At 51.4% G+C, this 16,181-nt stretch overlaps 4 protein-coding genes across 5 annotated transcripts in view; 3 read left to right on the top strand and 1 right to left on the bottom strand.

Moving 5' to 3' along the window:
- Positions 1 to 5,548, bottom strand: part of SRP68 (signal recognition particle 68) — a 29,554-nt gene extending 24,006 nt beyond the window's left edge. Inside the window, exons 1-3 of one of the 2 annotated variants that reach the window (XM_019745479.3) lie at positions 5,058 to 5,548; positions 3,324 to 3,390; positions 829 to 942 (exon numbers count right to left, since the gene is read on the bottom strand). In XM_019745479.3, the coding sequence (XP_019601038.3) occupies positions 829 to 942; positions 3,324 to 3,390; positions 5,058 to 5,220 (344 nt within the window). In that variant the 5' untranslated portion in view covers positions 5,221 to 5,548. The remainder of the gene's footprint in view (positions 1 to 828; positions 943 to 3,323; positions 3,391 to 5,057) is intronic. The other variant, XM_088802398.1, reaches the window with a different exon arrangement.
- Positions 5,549 to 8,999: 3,451 nt separating this feature from the next.
- GALR2 (galanin receptor 2) lies at positions 9,000 to 11,504 on the top strand. The gene is made up of 2 exons (XM_019745446.3): positions 9,000 to 9,367; positions 10,612 to 11,504. The coding sequence occupies exons 1-2, from the start codon at positions 9,000 to 9,002 to the stop codon at positions 11,405 to 11,407; spliced, it is 1,164 nt and encodes a 387-aa protein (XP_019601005.3). The 3' UTR covers positions 11,408 to 11,504.
- A 1,173-nt stretch (positions 11,505 to 12,677) lies between these two features.
- LOC109454655 (ligand-gated cation channel ZACN) lies at positions 12,678 to 14,189 on the top strand. Its single transcript, XM_088801850.1, has 7 exons — positions 12,678 to 12,771; positions 12,851 to 12,975; positions 13,093 to 13,158; positions 13,307 to 13,413; positions 13,667 to 13,836; positions 13,943 to 13,993; positions 14,110 to 14,189. The coding sequence occupies exons 1-7, from the start codon at positions 12,678 to 12,680 to the stop codon at positions 14,187 to 14,189; spliced, it is 693 nt and encodes a 230-aa protein (XP_088657976.1).
- A 293-nt stretch (positions 14,190 to 14,482) lies between these two features.
- Positions 14,483 to 16,039, top strand: LOC148756591 (ligand-gated cation channel ZACN-like). The gene is made up of 3 exons (XM_088802406.1): positions 14,483 to 14,754; positions 14,874 to 15,387; positions 15,849 to 16,039. Exons 1-3 carry the CDS (start codon positions 14,632 to 14,634, stop codon positions 16,037 to 16,039), a joined length of 828 nt encoding a protein of 275 aa, XP_088658532.1. The 5' UTR covers positions 14,483 to 14,631.
- Positions 16,040 to 16,181: the final 142 nt, after the last annotated feature.

A 16,181-nucleotide genomic window follows, 5' to 3' on the forward strand; every position in this document is an offset into this window, starting at 1 on the left:
CATAGGGTCTCTGTCACAAATACTGTTATTGTAGCACAAAAACACCTGTAAACAATACCTAAACAAATGGTGTGGCTGCGTTCCAGTAAAACTTAATTTACAAAAACAGGTGGCAGGAGGACCAATTTGGCCCACAGGCCCAAGTCTGAGGAACTGACCTAGAGACCTTCAACACATGCTGCTGGACAGATGAACCCTCAGCAAATACTATGCATGGGTGCATTCAGCACTGAAATACGGAAGTCTTCTGGAATAATTTACACACAGCCAGATCTCTCTAAGGTATGTCTAAGCAAGCACTCAGGCAGTGAAATTTCCATTCTAGAACCTTACCCAATAACTGATTAGATTCTAATCACTGATTTTTACCACAGTTCTTGAATAAGTTACTGAAACTCTTTGAGCCTCAGTTTCCTCATCTGATAACACAGGAATAGTAAGAATGCCTACTCAGCAGAGCTGCTAAAAGAATCACATGAGGGGCAGTTGGATGGCTCAGTTGGTTAAAGCACGAGCTCTGAACAACAGGGTTGCCGGTTCAATTCCCACCTGGGATGGTGGGCTGCACCCCCTGCAACTAAAGACTGAGAACGGTGACTGGACTTGGAGCTCAGCTGCGCCCTCCACAACTAGATTGAAGGGCGACTTGGAGCTGATGGGTCCTGGAGAAATACACTGGTCCCCAATATTCCCCAATAAAAAATTTAAAAAAAATAAAAAAGAATCACATGAGATAATTAGAGTTTGGCAAAACATCTGACACGTTGTAATTATTTAATAAATATATTAGCAAAAAGCATTTAGTTCCTAGCACTGAGCAGTCAGTACCTGTTATCGGTCAGAAGATCTTCAGTTACTTTTTTCCCTGTGAACTTGTGTCTGTTCCCCATCTTGAAGTTGAGCGTTTTCCGGAGACGTCTTTGTCTACGGGAACAGTAGCCCCTGTAAGAAACCACAAACAAAAATCACTCAGCCAAGCTGATAGTAGTTTCAACAGCAAATTCTATAATAAGGTAAGGTCAAAGGTTTGAGGTGTTCTACTTATGGTTACTACAGCTACCTCACATCACCTTGTGAACATTGACTGAACTAAAACATGCGGGCAGTATGACTGGTATCGCAGAAAACATGAAGAGATAGAGGACACAGTGCCCATCCTCAAAGAACCTACACTCTAGGTGGGGAGGGTCGTGCAGAGAAAATGGCAACCAAGGAAACAAGGCAAAGGTCAAATTGAATGTATAGGACATGAGTAATCATTGTCGTCTTGTTAACACTTTCGCTGGAGAGGATCTAGGGTGGGCTTTGAAAGAGTGAGTAGGAACCTCCAGCCAAGCTCCCCCTTCTGAGCTCATGTAGCTCTTTATTCTTACTTCTATCATCATATAGGCCTTATAATGATGTCCTTCCACGTCTGTCTCACTAATATGAACTCCTTCAGTGCAAAGATGATTTTACTTTCAAATTTCTTAGCACAATGCCTAACAATATGGATGTTCAATAAATATATTTTGACTCTCTTAGTGTAAAAATACATACAATTTTCTTTTATTAAAAAGAAAACTAATAGCTTTTTCCCTCCATTTATAATTTCTGCTTTAATTATCACTTATCCTTTTACATAAAAATCAAATGGACTCATACATTATGAGGAAAAATACAAATTGGTAAGAATTTTCTGGCAATATGGATACATTTATCAAGATCCTTAAAAATGTTCATATTCCCTAAACCAACAGCCTACTTCTATACTCAAGAAATAATCAGAAATTACTTGGAATAATTTTTTTCAAATAATTATTTGAAATTGTCAGAAATAATCAGACAAAGAAGTTCAAACAGAGATTTATGGGAACAAAATTTTTAAATCTACAAAACTGGCTATTGTATATATAACCAACTTGGGGGAAAAGGTAAATAAACATTGGTATGCCTATACATTGGGTAATAATGCAACTACTAAAAGTCATGTGTATAGAACATTTTTGTAGGCAGGGAGAAATACAACAGAATGTTTAGCCAAAAATCGGAATATAAAATTGTATATACAATATGAGCAAACTTATGAAAAAGTCATAGAAAAAGACTAGAAGACCAAAAATACTATTTGGTAGGTACATATATAAAATGTATGTATGTACTTAAAGACATAAAAATGACTGTTCCTGCAAATTTTCTGCACGTCTAAGATGATTTCAGATAAAAAAAAATTTAAACATATTTCAAAGAAAATCAGGGAAAACTGAATAAAGATAGTATTTTTATATTTCTGTACACTTCTCTGTATGTAAGTTACACCTCAATAAAATGATTTTAAAATTCTTCAATAATTTTTTTTTTTTTTTTTAAAGAGGAAGCAGATGCAAAATGGGTGGCCGGTTAGCTCAATTGGTTAGAGTGTGGTGCTAATAACACCAAGGTTGCCGGTTCAATCCCCACATGGGCCCCTGTGAGCTGTGCCCTCATTAAAAAAAAAAAAAAAGAAAAAAGAAAGGGACAGAAAGTTGATCGCTGTAATAATTGTGTAATGGGTTCATTGTACTATCATCTCTTCATTTGTTTTTGGAAATTTCCTCAATAATTAAAAAAAAATTTGAGTCCTACCAATCTCCTGTTTACAGCTTCCCCCCCACACACCTAGGTGAGCATCTGAACGGGTTACCCGGGCCTATAGGGTCATGCACATTCCGGCCCTGCCTACGTCTCCCACCTCTTTCCTCCCACTCCCCGCCTTGCTCACTCTGCCCCAGCACTGCTGACCCTTCACCACACGGCTGACTCCTCAGAATCTGAGATGTAGAGTATTTTAGTAGTACTTTTAAAAATCAGGTAGCCAAAGCCTGTATCTACAATATAGAAACAGTTGGACATTTCTGCTTTTGAAGTACTGCATTGTATTATACATTAGGTATCTATTCTATTTTGTAAGTCATATTAAATTTGTTTTCCAACTTGAAGGCTGTTATAAAAGATTACCAATAAATTACAATGAAATGTCCCTTATATAATGTTGAAAACACTAAAAAGCTTTGCATTTAACCAAGACTCTAAAATATGGTTAAGTTTTAAAAAATGCTGACCATTAACTGCCTGTTAACTTCAGCAGAAGCCTCCAAGGTACTCGCTGCAATATTGTGAGGCCAAATTGGCTCCTTTTACTCATTAGAAAATTTTAAATTTGAAAGCTAAGTATCTTTTCGGGATTCAATAGAAGTTCTGAGCTAGATGTTCTAGGTATACCTTCAGATACAGCAGAGTAAGTAGGACATTTAATAAAGCCAACCAACTTTGAAAACCCCGCACGTCCTACACACGATACTAACCTGTACCTCTGAAAGTCTCCATGCCGTAACCCATGCTGCTGCTGGGATTCCTTAACAATCTGAAGAACTAGAGCCAAGATTAAGGAAAGGCTTACAATGGCAAGAATTCAAGCAAATAAAAAATGTGTCCCCCTGAGTCTATATTTGTATTAAACCATAGCACTAAACATTCCTGAAATACTTAGTACGTTAACTAGTGAAGTGAAACCTCTTGTAAGCATTTTCAAAAGTAGCTGTCTTGTCACAGGACAGGGCTAAGAGTAGAAAAGTTAATTGCCTGAACTGTCACTACTTTTAAACTAAAAAGGAGGGCCCTATCAGCCATTAATGATTACTGAAACCCAACAGCTTAAATAAAGCTTCTGGATTCTCAATACCGACCATAATTGGGGTGGTTCCCACTGATTTATACCTGGACCCAGTATTTCACTCAGTCAGGCAGATTCAGGTTATAAATGCCGTGTATTAGTCCTCTGTTTGCATGACCTCCCACACCTGCCAAATCTAACTTTCCTTAACAGCTGTGTTGCTACATGTGCCTATGCTTAGCTCATGCCCCCCAAACTAGGCCACAGTTTGCATAAAAATACTGAAGTTTTTCTTTTAACAGGAAAGGTCCTGACCAATCTCTCCTTTTTAAGAATCTTAAAATATTTTAAGATTATGTACAGTTTGCATAAAAATACTGAAGTTTTCCTTTTAACAGGAAAGGTCCTGACCAATCTCTCCTTTTTAAGAATCTTAAAATATTTTAAGATTATGTACCAAACTTTAAGATTATGTACCAAACTTTAGGAAGTCCAATGACATTTATCCATAATTTTAGTTTTCTTTTAAAGTTTCCTCATGCTTCTCTATAGGTGTATTTTTAAATGTTGAACACTAAAAGGATTTCAATAAGTTAAAAGGGACAAAGAGATAAGGTTCGTAGTAAAATCAAGGCATTCTAACACCTATTTGGAACTACACCCCCAATTCAAAAAGTAAAACTCCAATCCCCTGAAAGCTTCAACTACACTAAGATGTCACGCTACAAGTATTACTTCAGAAATTCAGCTACGCTTTCTCCATTTGTTATTTCATTTCAAAAAGCCACAAACTAGTGTCATAAGCACTCAATTGTGATTATGCGCTGATGAAAACTAGAAACCAATTCTTCCAGCTCATCTGAACGACTCTCAACATGATAAAGTGCCTATAGGATCTGTTAAGAAAGCTATACAAGTGATGTTAAAAATCTACGATGATTTATACTCAAAATGGGCAACAAGCGTTTCCTCTGAGCAGTCAATCTTTGCCTTCACTTCGAGAACATATAATTTTTACTACCCATTCTCCGACAGCTGTCAGACAAAGGTATTAAGCCAAAACGTCGAGACTGCAGTTTCCTCTCCCCTGTTCAAGGTGCCAAGGCAGAAGCTCACCGGGGTGGCCAGAGTGTCATCCCCATCACCAGCCCACCAACTGGGGAACTGAAGGGAAAATGCCGAAATCTGCCCAATATCCCGGTGCCGCCTGACAGAAAAGGCCGTTCCCCAGCCTGGAGGGCGAAGGAGAAGCGAGAAAAGGCCGGTCAAAATACACACTCTGCTGTGTCAGAAAGTGAAGGCGAGAGAAACAGCAACCCTCGGCCTCTCCTGCCGAGGACGTGCGGGGCCCCGCTGCCTCTCCCGCCCCCCGGCCGCCAGATGGACACGTAGTCATTCCAAGTTAGGCCCTATTCCTCTAGGATACTCTCCAAACTCAGGCTATCCCCGAATTCTTTGTTTGCCTTCGATCCGGCTGATGGCCGTTCGTTTTCCTTATTTTCTTCTCCTCCGGCACCGCGTCCACCGCCGCCGCCGCCGCCGCCGCCGCTGCCGCCACTGCAGCCAGGAACCTGTTTCTCAGCAGCCATCTTGCCCCTGCGCCGCAGAGCAGGACGGGATAGAGGAGACGTGACGACCGCGGCGGGAGAGAGCGGAACCGGCCAGGACAGGCTGACGGGATAGCGGCGGACTCCGCGGCCCAAGGCCCTGCCCGCAGGCAGAGGCCACTTGTTGGAGCGCGCCTGCGCGTGGGCTCGGATTCCGGGTTCCTAATCGTGGCGGGCGGGGCTGAGGGCTCGCAGGCGTTGGGGGACCGTAGCGGTTGAGGTCTTGTCGGGGGCAGTCCCACCTTCCATCCACCAAGGGCGGAGGATCTGGCAATGGACCTTCACCTCTTGCATCCCTGCACGACGAGTCGTCTTATGTCTTGCGCACAGAGGCCTGGGGCGGGTGTCTAAGGACTTTGGGTTTCCGGGTGTCTACCTCCCCGGGGACTCAGGAGGTGGGGTGCCCACCTACAGGAAGGAAGCGCCCCGCCTGGGAGGTAACAGCTTCAGCGCTTTCCTCTGGGGCCAACCCTGAGAAAGCCATGGCCAGAGGAAGCACTGGCGGAGTCAGCAACCAGTGTCCTGATGTAAGAACTTTCTGACTTGCTAGGGACCGGTGTCCTTTTCTGGACTTTGAGGCGAGCAGTCGGAGGAGAGAGAAGTGTTGAGGCAGGGAGACTGGATGTTTGCTGTGCAATATGGCCCTGCGGACTCGAGTCCTGCGCCTCCAATCCTGGCTCCACTACTATTGGTTGGAAGATGTTGGGCAAATAACGTACTCTCCCTCTAAACCTTACCGTCATCATCTGTGAAATGGGAATAACCAACTAAGATGGTTGTTATGAATATTAAATGAACGGATGCATTTTAAATTAAGTCCCGTCTCAACACCACTAATGGTTAGGGAAATGCAAATCAAAACCACAAGGAGCTAGCGCCTCATTATCCTAGCTAAAGAACGACCGATGCTACAATATGGACGAAACTTGAAAATATTGTGCTAAGTAAGCCAGTCACAAAAGACAAATATGGTATGATTCCACTTATATGAAATATCTAGTGTAGTCAAATTCACTGAAAGTAGAATGGTGGTTGCCAGGGGCGGGAGGCGGGGAAATGGGGATTTCGGAAGCAGGGGAAATGAGTTTGGCAAGATTAAAAAGTTCTGGAGATCTATTGCACAACAATGTGAATATACTTAACACTACTAAACTACTCTTATAAACGTTTAAGATGGTAAATTATATGTTTTGTGTATTTTACCACAATTAAAAATGAATCTTAAAAATATAAGTCTCCCAAATATCCATTGACAAGTGAATGGATAAATAGAATATGGTATAACCATACAGTGGAATATGATTTGACTATAAACAGCAATGAAGTACTGATACACGCTACAATGTAGATGAGTCTTGAAAATATGATGCTAAGTGAAAGAAGCCACATAAATGGCTACATATTGTATGATTCCACTTCTATGAAATGTCCAGAATAGGCAAGTCTATAGACAGAAAGTAGTGGTTGCCTGGGGCTGGGAGTGGGGGGTGGAGATTGGAGGCTGGTGGCTAAAGAGTAGAGGTTTCCTTGGGGAGAACAAAAATGTTCTAAAAGTCATTGTGGTGATGGTTGCACAACTCTGAATCCACTAAAAACCAAATGAAGGCTTTAAATGGGTAAATTGTATGGTATGTGAATTATGTTTTTTTAATTAAAATTTATTGGGGTAACAATGGTTAATAAAATTACATAGATTTCAGGTGTACAATTCTGTATTACATCATCTATATATCACATTGTGTGTTCACCACCCAGAGTCAGTTCTCCTTCCGTCACCATATATTTGACCCCCATGAATTATATTTCGATACAGCTTTTTATAAAAAGGTAAGTCAGATTGTATTAGCCCTTTAGTCAAAACTCTACAGTGGCTCCTCATTTTACTCAGACTAGAAGCCACAGTCTTTACAATGGAAATAAGTTATGCTTCTCACCTCCTCCCTGCAAATCTCCTTCTTGTTCATTCAGCTCACGCATACCAGCCTCCTTGCTTAGGGACCCAAGCACACACCTGCTCTAAGGTCTTTGCACTGGCTGTTCTCTCTGTCTGGAATTCTCTGCCCCTAGGTATCTGCTAACCTAGCTCCATCACCTCCTTCAAGGCTTTGCTCAAATGTCCCCTTCCTGATGAAGTCTGCCCGACCGCCCCGTTTTAAATTGCACCGTCATCACCACCCCGGTACTCCCAAATTCTCTTACCGCAATCTCCTTTGCCTGCAAGTACTTACCAACTTGTAATAGGTTAGTAGTTTAATTGAGTTGTGTTTTTGGGCGTCTTCCCTGCTAGAAACATCTTTGTAGAGTTCACTGGTAGAGCCCAAGGACCCAGAACAGTGCCCAGCAAGGAGTAGGTGCTTACTAAATACTTACTAAATAAATGAAAGACAAGCATCCCATAAACGTGAACTGTTGCCATCTTCCTGTTCAATGAATAGCCAAGCAGGGCAGGGGTGTGAATAAGGTCTCCCTACCCAGAGGAGCTCCTGAGGCTGAGATCCTGAGGGAAAGGAAGACAAACAATGTTCTTGACTGGGACCCAAGGAACAGGGCAGGGGAACGGGAAGCAGAGGTCAAGCTACAGTGGCAGAAGGTGGTGATTTTCAGACCAAGTGAACTGGGCGATTTAAATTTTACAGAAACAGGTATGATTCCATGTCACAAATGTTTGATGCCTAATGTGTCAAAATTAGAAAGAAATAGTTAAGTTTTATTGCAACCTAAACACACTCCTGGCCATCCAAAAACAGTGCTTCATGGAACTCTGCTATTTTCTATTTCCTTAAAGTTTTCCCTTTTTTAAATATCTGATTAGCGTAAGGGGAAAGAAAAATTTGAATCATTCAGATTCAACTCACTGGCTTCAGGCCTGTCAGACGTGTCTCATTCCTTCTCACCAGAACCCTCTGAGAAGGTGTTATTAGCACATATTACAGCTGAAGAAACGAAGGCAGAGCGCAAAGGACAGCCTGACACACACAGGATATGCTCAGTATTTATGGATTGAATTGGGGGGAGAAACGTTCAATGGGGGAGAGAAGGGAGTGAGGTGAAGCTAATCAAGCTCCCTCAGAAACCTCCTTCCGTCCTCCCCACCGGGTTCTCTGGGGTTCCTGAGGCGCGATGCTCCTGGGAAGTAGAAATAGGGAGGCGTGGAGTACACGGTAGGGCCTTCCCACTCGCCAGTTCTGGAGAACCGCGCGGCCCCTCACCCCCCAGGACCCGCGGGTAAATCTTCCTAGGACGTCCCCCAACCGGCCCGGGGAAGTCAGGCGCGCCCGCCTGGCTGCAGGAAAGCGCCGAGGCGCGCAGGGTCCCAGGCAGATGCTCCCAGTAGCGCGGCCCACAAGCAGGTCGGCATGGTCGCGTCTGCCGAGGAGGTCGGTTCGCCTCTCAGCCCGGCACAGCCCGGACCCAGAGGCACAGCCCGGATTCAGGGGCACAACAGGCCGGTGACTCCAGAGGGCCCTGAGCCCCCGGGATGGACGGCCCGGGCCTCGCCTGGGACACTCTAAGGCCACTCAACAGCCCTTCCTCCCGCTGGGCCAGCCGCCTCGGGGAACCATCCCACTCTTCCAGCTGCTCGCTCCTCCCTCTGACCCCAGCGCATCCCGGTCTCCAGCTCCAGCCGCCGCGAGGCTCACTCCGCCTGCAGCTCCGCGGAGTCGCGCCGGACGCTGCAGTGGCTGGAGCCGCTGGAGCCGCGCGCTCGCCTAGACCCAGACGGCTGCAGGATCCCGGGTAGCCTAGGTTTCAGCGGCACCATGAATGGCTCCGGTGGCCCTGGGCCGGAGGACGCGAGGGAGGCGGGCGGCGGGGACAGCTGGCAGCCAGAGGCGGTCATTGTTCCCATGCTGTTCGCGCTCATCTTTCTCGTGGGCACCGTGGGCAACGCACTGGTGCTGGCCGTGCTGCTGCGCGGCAGCCAGGCGGTCAGCACCACCAACCTGTTCATTCTCAACCTGGGCGTGGCCGACCTGTGTTTCATCTTGTGCTGCGTACCTTTCCAGGCGACCATCTACACCCTGGACGGCTGGGTGTTCGGCGCGCTGCTTTGCAAGGCCGTGCATTTTCTCATATTCCTCACCATGCATGCCAGCAGCTTCACGCTGGCCGCTGTCTCCCTGGACAGGTAAGCTAGCGCCCTGGCAGCTCAGGGGTCGGGCACTCAAGGGTGAAGGGGGGGCGGAACTCAAGGGTGAAGGGGGGACTCTCAGAGAGTAGGAAAGGGCACTAAGAGGCCAAAGGGACCGGGTAAGAGTCCACGACAAACGGGAAAAAGAAGAATAAGAATGGAGGACGGCGGGATGCCTCCGTCAAGTGCGTGCTGGGAGCCCGCAGGCTGGACACCTCAGCTCTCCAGCGCCACGGACGCCTGACAAAGCGCAGTGTTTCCGGATACCAAGCGTTTCCCTAGCTTGGTCTCGCTTGAGCTCAATGTCCCTGTGGGATGAGGAGGGGAGGGATTACCGTGCCTAAATTACAGACGAGATCGAGTTCGTAAGTGACTTGTTCAGAGTCGCCCATTCTTCAATCCTGTGCGCGAAGCCAGTGGTCTGTCTTCTGGCGTCAAACTCAGGCGCCTCCACCTCGCTAGCCTCGAAGCCAAGGTTTGCTTGGCGCACTCGACTCTGGCTCACCAGACTGCAGAATTTGGGTCCTCGGCGGGAGGCCCGTGCTCCCTCCCACCCGTTCTGCGCCCCACCTCCACGCCTGGGTCAAGGGCAGGGAGAGGAGCGCGCCCCAGCCCTGCCCCCCAACTGGAGCTTGGAAGGACACCTGGATTTCCTAGGGGGAAATCCGGGTTTGACTATGGTTATCTCCCTGGCCTCCTCTGCCCCCACGGCCTCACCACCTCCCCAAGACAAGCATGGAGGTGAGGTCACATTCCCCATCTCTCTCCCAGTTCCACTGAGCACGGAATGTGTGGGTTCCCAGGGCGCTGGTGGGACCCACAGAGCTTCGGCTCCTCTAAGGAATTCCCTGGCGGCACCTTGCCTGACGTGTCTCCAAGGCTGTCTGCTAGAGCCTCCAGGCTCCTGGGTCCTCCCTCTCCGGGCACCGTCACTGGTGGGTAATCACAGCCTCCCGGAGCCCCAAGGCCAGTTAAATCTCGGTGTGTCCTCCCAGATGGAGTATGTAGGTCGTAGTCCTGGGACGAGCAGACGAGGGGCCTATACGCGCGCCTTTCCTGTTGTTGCGTCCCGCCCCACATCTAGATGCGGCTGTGCCGGGGATGCACTTGGGTGTGCGGTGTGACCGTGCGCTAGGGACCTTCCTCGAGAGCGGGTGTGGAGCTCGAAGGGCAGAGGTCCGGCCCTGCTCCCGCGAATCTGCCCGCTCAGCCGACGTCTCCCTTCCTGGCCTGACCCGCAGGTATTTGGCTATCCGCTACCCGCTGCACTCCCGCGAGCTGCGCACGCCTCGCAACGCGCTGGCGGCCATCGGGCTCATCTGGGGGCTGTCGTTGCTCTTCTCCGGGCCCTACCTGAGTTACTACCGCCAGTCGCGGTTGGCCAACCTGACCGTGTGCCATCCTGCGTGGAGTGCGGCTCGCCGCCGCGCCATGGACCTTTGCACCTTTGTCTTCAGCTACCTGCTGCCGGTGCTGGTGCTCGGCCTGACGTACGCGCGCACTCTGCACTACCTCTGGCGCGCCGTCGACCCGGTGGTCGCCGGCTCAGGCGCCCGGCACGCCAAGCGCAAGGTGACGCGCATGATCATCATCGTAGCGGCACTTTTCTGCCTCTGTTGGATGCCTCACCACGCGCTTATCCTCTGCGTGTGGTTTGGCCGCTTCCCACTTACGCGCGCCACCTACGCGCTGCGCATCCTCTCGCACCTGGTCTCCTACGCTAATTCATGCGTCAACCCCATCGTGTACGCGCTGGTTTCCAAGCACTTCCGCAAGGGCTTCCGCAAGATCTGCGCGGGCCTGCTGCGCCGCTACCCTAGCAGAGCCTCAGGGCGCGTGTGCGTCGTGGCGCAGGGCACCCGCAGCGGCAGCGTGCTGGAGCGTGAGTCCACCGACCTGACGCACCTGAGCGAAGTGGCCGGGCCTTCTGCCCCTGCGCCAGCGTTTCCTAGCGGCTCGGCCTCGCGCGGGACCCTGGGCCCATCTCGTCTGGACCAAAAGGCTCCCAACGGCATCCTGACAGTTAATGTGACCTGAGCTCTTAGGGGGTGCACTTGGATATTAAAGGATTGGAGATCGGGGAATCGTGGATGAAGTTTTGTCTGTTAATAAAATGCACAAACCATTTTATGTGCAGTGACACGCTGTCTCCGCATATCTCATGGTCATGAGGCTCCATGGCAATAAGCCTCTGGGACTTCACAGGGGAGCTTTGGATGATTGGGTGCAGAGTGCTTTGCTGAACTACAGGGGAAGAGGGAGGCCAGCACCGAAGACCGCCCAGTTAAAATCCGCATAGAAATTCCTAAATGAGGCGGGGGAGCGCGCGACTCCGAAGGCTCTTTGCGCGTGTCCATCCGGAGTCGCCAGGTGTATATAGATCGGTAAACCAACAGCTGCCAGTGCATGCGACAAAGACAGGCAGGGTGTCCGTCGATGACAGACGCAGACACGTGTGTTCCTCGAAGAGTTCGTGCGCCAGCGTGTCGTGGGTCCTCGCTGGCTCCCAGCTCCCTGGGGCCCTTTGGAGTCTGGGCAGCCCTGTTAGTTCCTACGGACTTTCAGCCTGGGAGTTTTCTTCCCTCGCTGCAGCTATTGAATCAGGTCTCCAATGGCTCAGTTTCTCCTTCTAGCCCGGAAAAGAGCTTCCCACCCCTGCCGGTACTGCTCCATGGCGCACAGCAGCGGTCCTAAGGCACTGCTGGGGTGGGGTAGGCTGAGGGTCCGGTGCAGAACAGGAATGCCCTCGGGCTTTACTCGTGAGCTAGCCTCTATCTGTCCCCTGGTTAGCCTCACTCCTGGAGTCCTTGAGTCAAGGCTTTTTACTGGGAGTCGGTTGTGTTTAAGGAGAGGCAAGAACATTCTCAAGGGTGTGCCCATTTCACATCGAGTGCAAGGTACTTTGAAAAGGGCTTGGGTACTTAGGCAGGATGGCGCCCACTATGGAAACTCAAGGGAGGCCTACCATGTCTGCCCAGATTGGAAGGACACAGCTAGGGAAGGGGGAGCGGATTCTATGCTTGCTCCGGCCACTTGGTGGGCCTTGGACGTGGCAACACATTCCAGGTGGTGGAAATGGAGCGGGACTGGAAAGCCTGGACAGGTGCAAGGCGGGCAGGGCTGGGTCCTGGGCTTTGTCTTCCTGTGTTTGCGGAACCCAGGGTGGGGTGGGGTGGGGGTGAGGGTACTAAGCCCAGAGCTCCAGGGACATTGCATAGAGCAGCTGCCCAGTTCCCCAGAAAACCGACTTAGAGGTTGTAGCTTAGGGGGTTCCGATTCAGCCAGCCCCTCCGTGCAGCCGCTTCTGATGGCCCTGCGGCTCCTGCTCCATGTCGCCGTGCTCAGACTGGGCACCACCCGGCCCTTGGTCCAGGGTCTCGGCTTCCGCGAACCAGCGGTTGGTAGGTGGAAGGCATAAAGTCATGAGCTTTGGGATATGGGCCCCAGGGCACCCGGCTGACCTCCACCTCCATCCCTCAGCCTGGCCCTCTTTCTTCCACCTCAACTCGCCCCTGGAGATTCAGGAAACCAGGCAAATTCCGAAAAACGGGAGCGCGCCCCTGCTTGTAGACGTGAAGGTGTTCGTGTCAAACGTGTTTAACGTGGTAAGTGTCCTCAGGCCGCGGCGCCGGCGGGACCCAAGTGCTGAGCTGGGGATGGGGATGGGACAGGGTTCTGCCCCTGCAGTGCTGGGGAGTCTCCCACCTTCTTTTGTCATGTAGCGCCCGCCCTCCCCCTCCCAGGACATCCTGCGGTACACGATGTCCTCCATGTTGCTGCTTCGGCTGGTAAGCGCCCACAGAGGGGACCGGGGGGAGGGTACAGGAGACCCGGCTGAGTCCAGCGCAGAAGTACCGGCCTTCGTCAACCTGCCAAGCCAACCGAGAGGGACGTGTATACGGAGACCCAGAGCCTCACTGGTGTCTGTGTCCCCAGTCCTGGCTGGACACTCGCCTGGCCTGGAACGGGAGTGTGTATCCCCGGCGCATGGTTACACTGCCCTGGGGCTCACTGTGGACACCGGGACTCACTCTCCAGGAGGCGTAAGTGAGGCGGCAGCTCTAGTCCCAGGAACCACCACGCATCTGTCCTTCCCATCTAGAGCCTGGAGGCCCTTAGTGCACAACCCTCTCCTGCTGGCCCTGCCAGACCACTGGGGCGCCTCCACTGCCCTGTGTTCCCTTCTCCCTTTTGGAACCGAGGGCAGGGGATGGCAGTTGGGCATACGCCCGTCTCGCGGTCCTCCTCCTTCAGAGAAGGGGCTGGGCTTGCGGCCCTGGTGCCTTTCCCCCACAGGCTCTGGGTGGACTGGCAGGACCGGAGCCCACAGGCCCGAGTGGACCCAGATGGCCACGTCGAGCTCTACCTGGCCCTCACTACGGAGACCAACTGCGACTTTGAGCTCCTCCACTTCCCCAGGGACCAGAGCGACTGCACCCTCAGCTTCTACGCTTTTAGCAACTCTGGTGCTGACAGGACAGGAGCTGGGGGGTGTGGGGAGGGGAAGCCGCTGCCCTCTGGCAAACGTCTGACACGGCTAGTGGGCTGTGTTCACACCAGTCTACCCCCCAGACTTAGGGGAACTGAATGGATCCAGCAGATCCATTCAGCAGATCCAGGGAGGTACATGCTTCTCACGCTGTACCTCCCACTAACACAGCAGTCCCATCTCCTAGTGCTCCCTGCTCTCTGTAGCCCCACTTCAGTCTTCTCTCTCCTTCCCCTCAACTCCCCCACAGCAAATGCCCTCAACTGCCAGGGCCAAACTGCAGTGGCTAGGCCACTGGTGTCAGCTCAGGTCGCTGAGGCTTCATCCTAAAGGTGCAGCCGCCCAATAAATATCCCACAGACCCATCAGCTGATGTCCAACTTGGCAGAGAAGTCCCACTCTTCCCTTCCACCCCTGCCCTCTGGGAAATACCACAGCTGCTGCCCCACGAATGCTAGACTTTCAGCTGTGAGATGATACACTGGTAGAAGAGTCTGCTACCACTTCCCCTCCATGAAGCGATGCAAAGTACATTTATTTTTACAATGAAAATTCATCTATGAATCTGATAAGGCCCTTCCTCTAACTGGAGCACACTTGAGGGGGTTGCAAATTGAGGATCAGTTTCATCTCCAAGTCTGCCCCCAGCTGCCATCACAAGTCTCCATCATCCCTGGGAACCAGCTTACCCCTGCCCCTACTCCCAAGGGAGATTTGGGGGCAGAGGTATCTTTTTCCTAGTTCACTGTTCTCACCCCCACCTCTCCCAGCGATGGAGCTCGAGTTCCAGCCCCACGTGGTGAATGAGATTGTGAGTGTCAAGAGGGAATATGTAGTTCGGGATTTGAAAACCCAAGTCCCACCCCAGCAGCTGGTACCCTGCTTCCAGGTGACGGTGAGTCGGGAGGTGGCTGACAGAGGGCTGATGGAGCGTTGAGGATGCAGAGTCAGAGGACATGACGTCACCCTTCTGCTGCCCACCCCCCCAGAAAGCCCCAACTTTCTTTCTTCCAGCTGCGCCTACAGAACACAGCACTAAAGGCCATCCTGGCTCTGTTGGTACCTGGGGAGGCGCTGCTGTTGGCTGACATGTGCGGGTGGCTGCTGCCCCTCCAGGCCACCGAGCGCACTGCCTACAAGGTGACCCTGTTGCTGGGCTACCTGGTTTTCCACTCCTCCCTGGTGCAGGCCCTGCCCAGCTCCTCCTCCTGCAACCCGCTGCTCAGTAAGCCCCGCCCCGCCCCTCCCCTCCCCTCCCCTCCCCTCCCGGGCGGGCCCGGCCCTGGGCGGCAGTGTTGCTCCCCACCTCTGCTCAGCTACCTGGGCGCTGGAAGCCCTGACCATTGCCCCCGCCCCTTCCCAGTTTACTACTTCACCGTCCTGCTGTTGCTGCTCTTCATTAGTACCATTGAGACCGTGCTGTTGGCCGGGCTGCTGGCCAGGGGTCACCTCAGGGCCAAGAGCAGCTCCAGCCCAGCCCCGAGAGGGGAGCAGCAAGATCCTGGGCACCCAGGGCCTAACCCTGAAGGTGGGCATGGGCTGGGGCCCTTCCTGGGGGGGGGGGGGTGAGGAATGAGGCTAAGAGTAAGAGCAGGTTTGACAGGTGCAGAGCTGGCAGGCTGCACACCTGGGGCTGGGGTCGGGGTTGCTGGACTATTCTGAGGCTCCTTGCATTAGGCTGTGGGCCCCACTGTCCCTGGGCTCCAGCACGTCGGCCCTCAGAAGAAGCAGGTCTGGAGCAGGAAGCAACATTAGCCTCCCAAAGGCCTGGGGGAGTTGTCCCTGACATAACCCGTGCCTGTGGCACCTCTTGAGGAGGGTATTTCTTCAATTCAAGATGGCCTAGAATGGGCCAGACTTAGATATTCACTAGTTGTGGATCTAAGGGAGAAATACAGCTGACAGCCCCTGGGCTTCACCCTTCTGTACTGGTGGAGCGTGTAGGGTGAGCGCGGAAGGGCAGCTGCTTTCCCTGCCTCTGCCTCCCAGAAGCCCCCAGAGGAGTAAAGGGGTCCTGGAGCAGCTGGGCTGAGGCTGCTGACCACACCTTCTTCCTGGTGTATGTGGCTGGGATGGTGTGTAGCCAGTTAGTCTTCGCTGGACTCTGGATGTGGGCAACATGCAAGTCTGATCCAGCCCCCGGCGAGGCCGCACCCCATGGCGGGCAGCCCAGGCTGTAAAGGGCAGGACCTGGGCTGCAGACCTGGGGGAGGGCCATGACGGCTCTCTGGAGACGGGGGAGGAAGGTCGATGCTCTTCCCTAAGCCTGGAGAGCCCAGGCCTCCCTGAGCTCGCCCTTCTGTTAGCGTACAGAGTGTGAAA

The sequence above is a fragment of the Rhinolophus sinicus genome, chromosome 12, assembly GCF_057876585.1.
Source record: "Rhinolophus sinicus isolate RSI-liver-muscle chromosome 12, RSI-T2T, whole genome shotgun sequence".
Lineage (NCBI taxonomy): Eukaryota > Metazoa > Chordata > Mammalia > Chiroptera > Rhinolophidae > Rhinolophus > Rhinolophus sinicus.

Excerpts from the sequence above, each read along its gene's own strand:
- LOC109454655 (XM_088801850.1), top strand. The coding sequence starts at position 12,678 with ATGGCCCTGCGGCTCCTGCTCCATGTCGCCGTGCTCAGACTGGGCACC. Across the intron at positions 12,772-12,850 it reads CTTCCGCGAACCAGCGGTTG|CCTGGCCCTCTTTCTTCCAC; the intron begins GTAGGTGGAAGG and ends TCCATCCCTCAG. Across the intron at positions 13,414-13,666 it reads GGACTCACTCTCCAGGAGGC|GCTCTGGGTGGACTGGCAGG; the intron begins GTAAGTGAGGCG and ends TTTCCCCCACAG.
- GALR2 (XM_019745446.3), top strand. The coding sequence starts at position 9,000 with ATGAATGGCTCCGGTGGCCCTGGGCCGGAGGACGCGAGGGAGGCGGGC. Across the intron at positions 9,368-10,611 it reads GCCGCTGTCTCCCTGGACAG|GTATTTGGCTATCCGCTACC; the intron begins GTAAGCTAGCGC and ends CCTGACCCGCAG.
- LOC148756591 (XM_088802406.1), top strand. The coding sequence starts at position 14,632 with ATGGAGCTCGAGTTCCAGCCCCACGTGGTGAATGAGATTGTGAGTGTC. Across the intron at positions 14,755-14,873 it reads TACCCTGCTTCCAGGTGACG|CTGCGCCTACAGAACACAGC; the intron begins GTGAGTCGGGAG and ends TCTTTCTTCCAG. Across the intron at positions 15,388-15,848 it reads CCCAGGGCCTAACCCTGAAG|AAGCCCCCAGAGGAGTAAAG; the intron begins GTGGGCATGGGC and ends TCTGCCTCCCAG.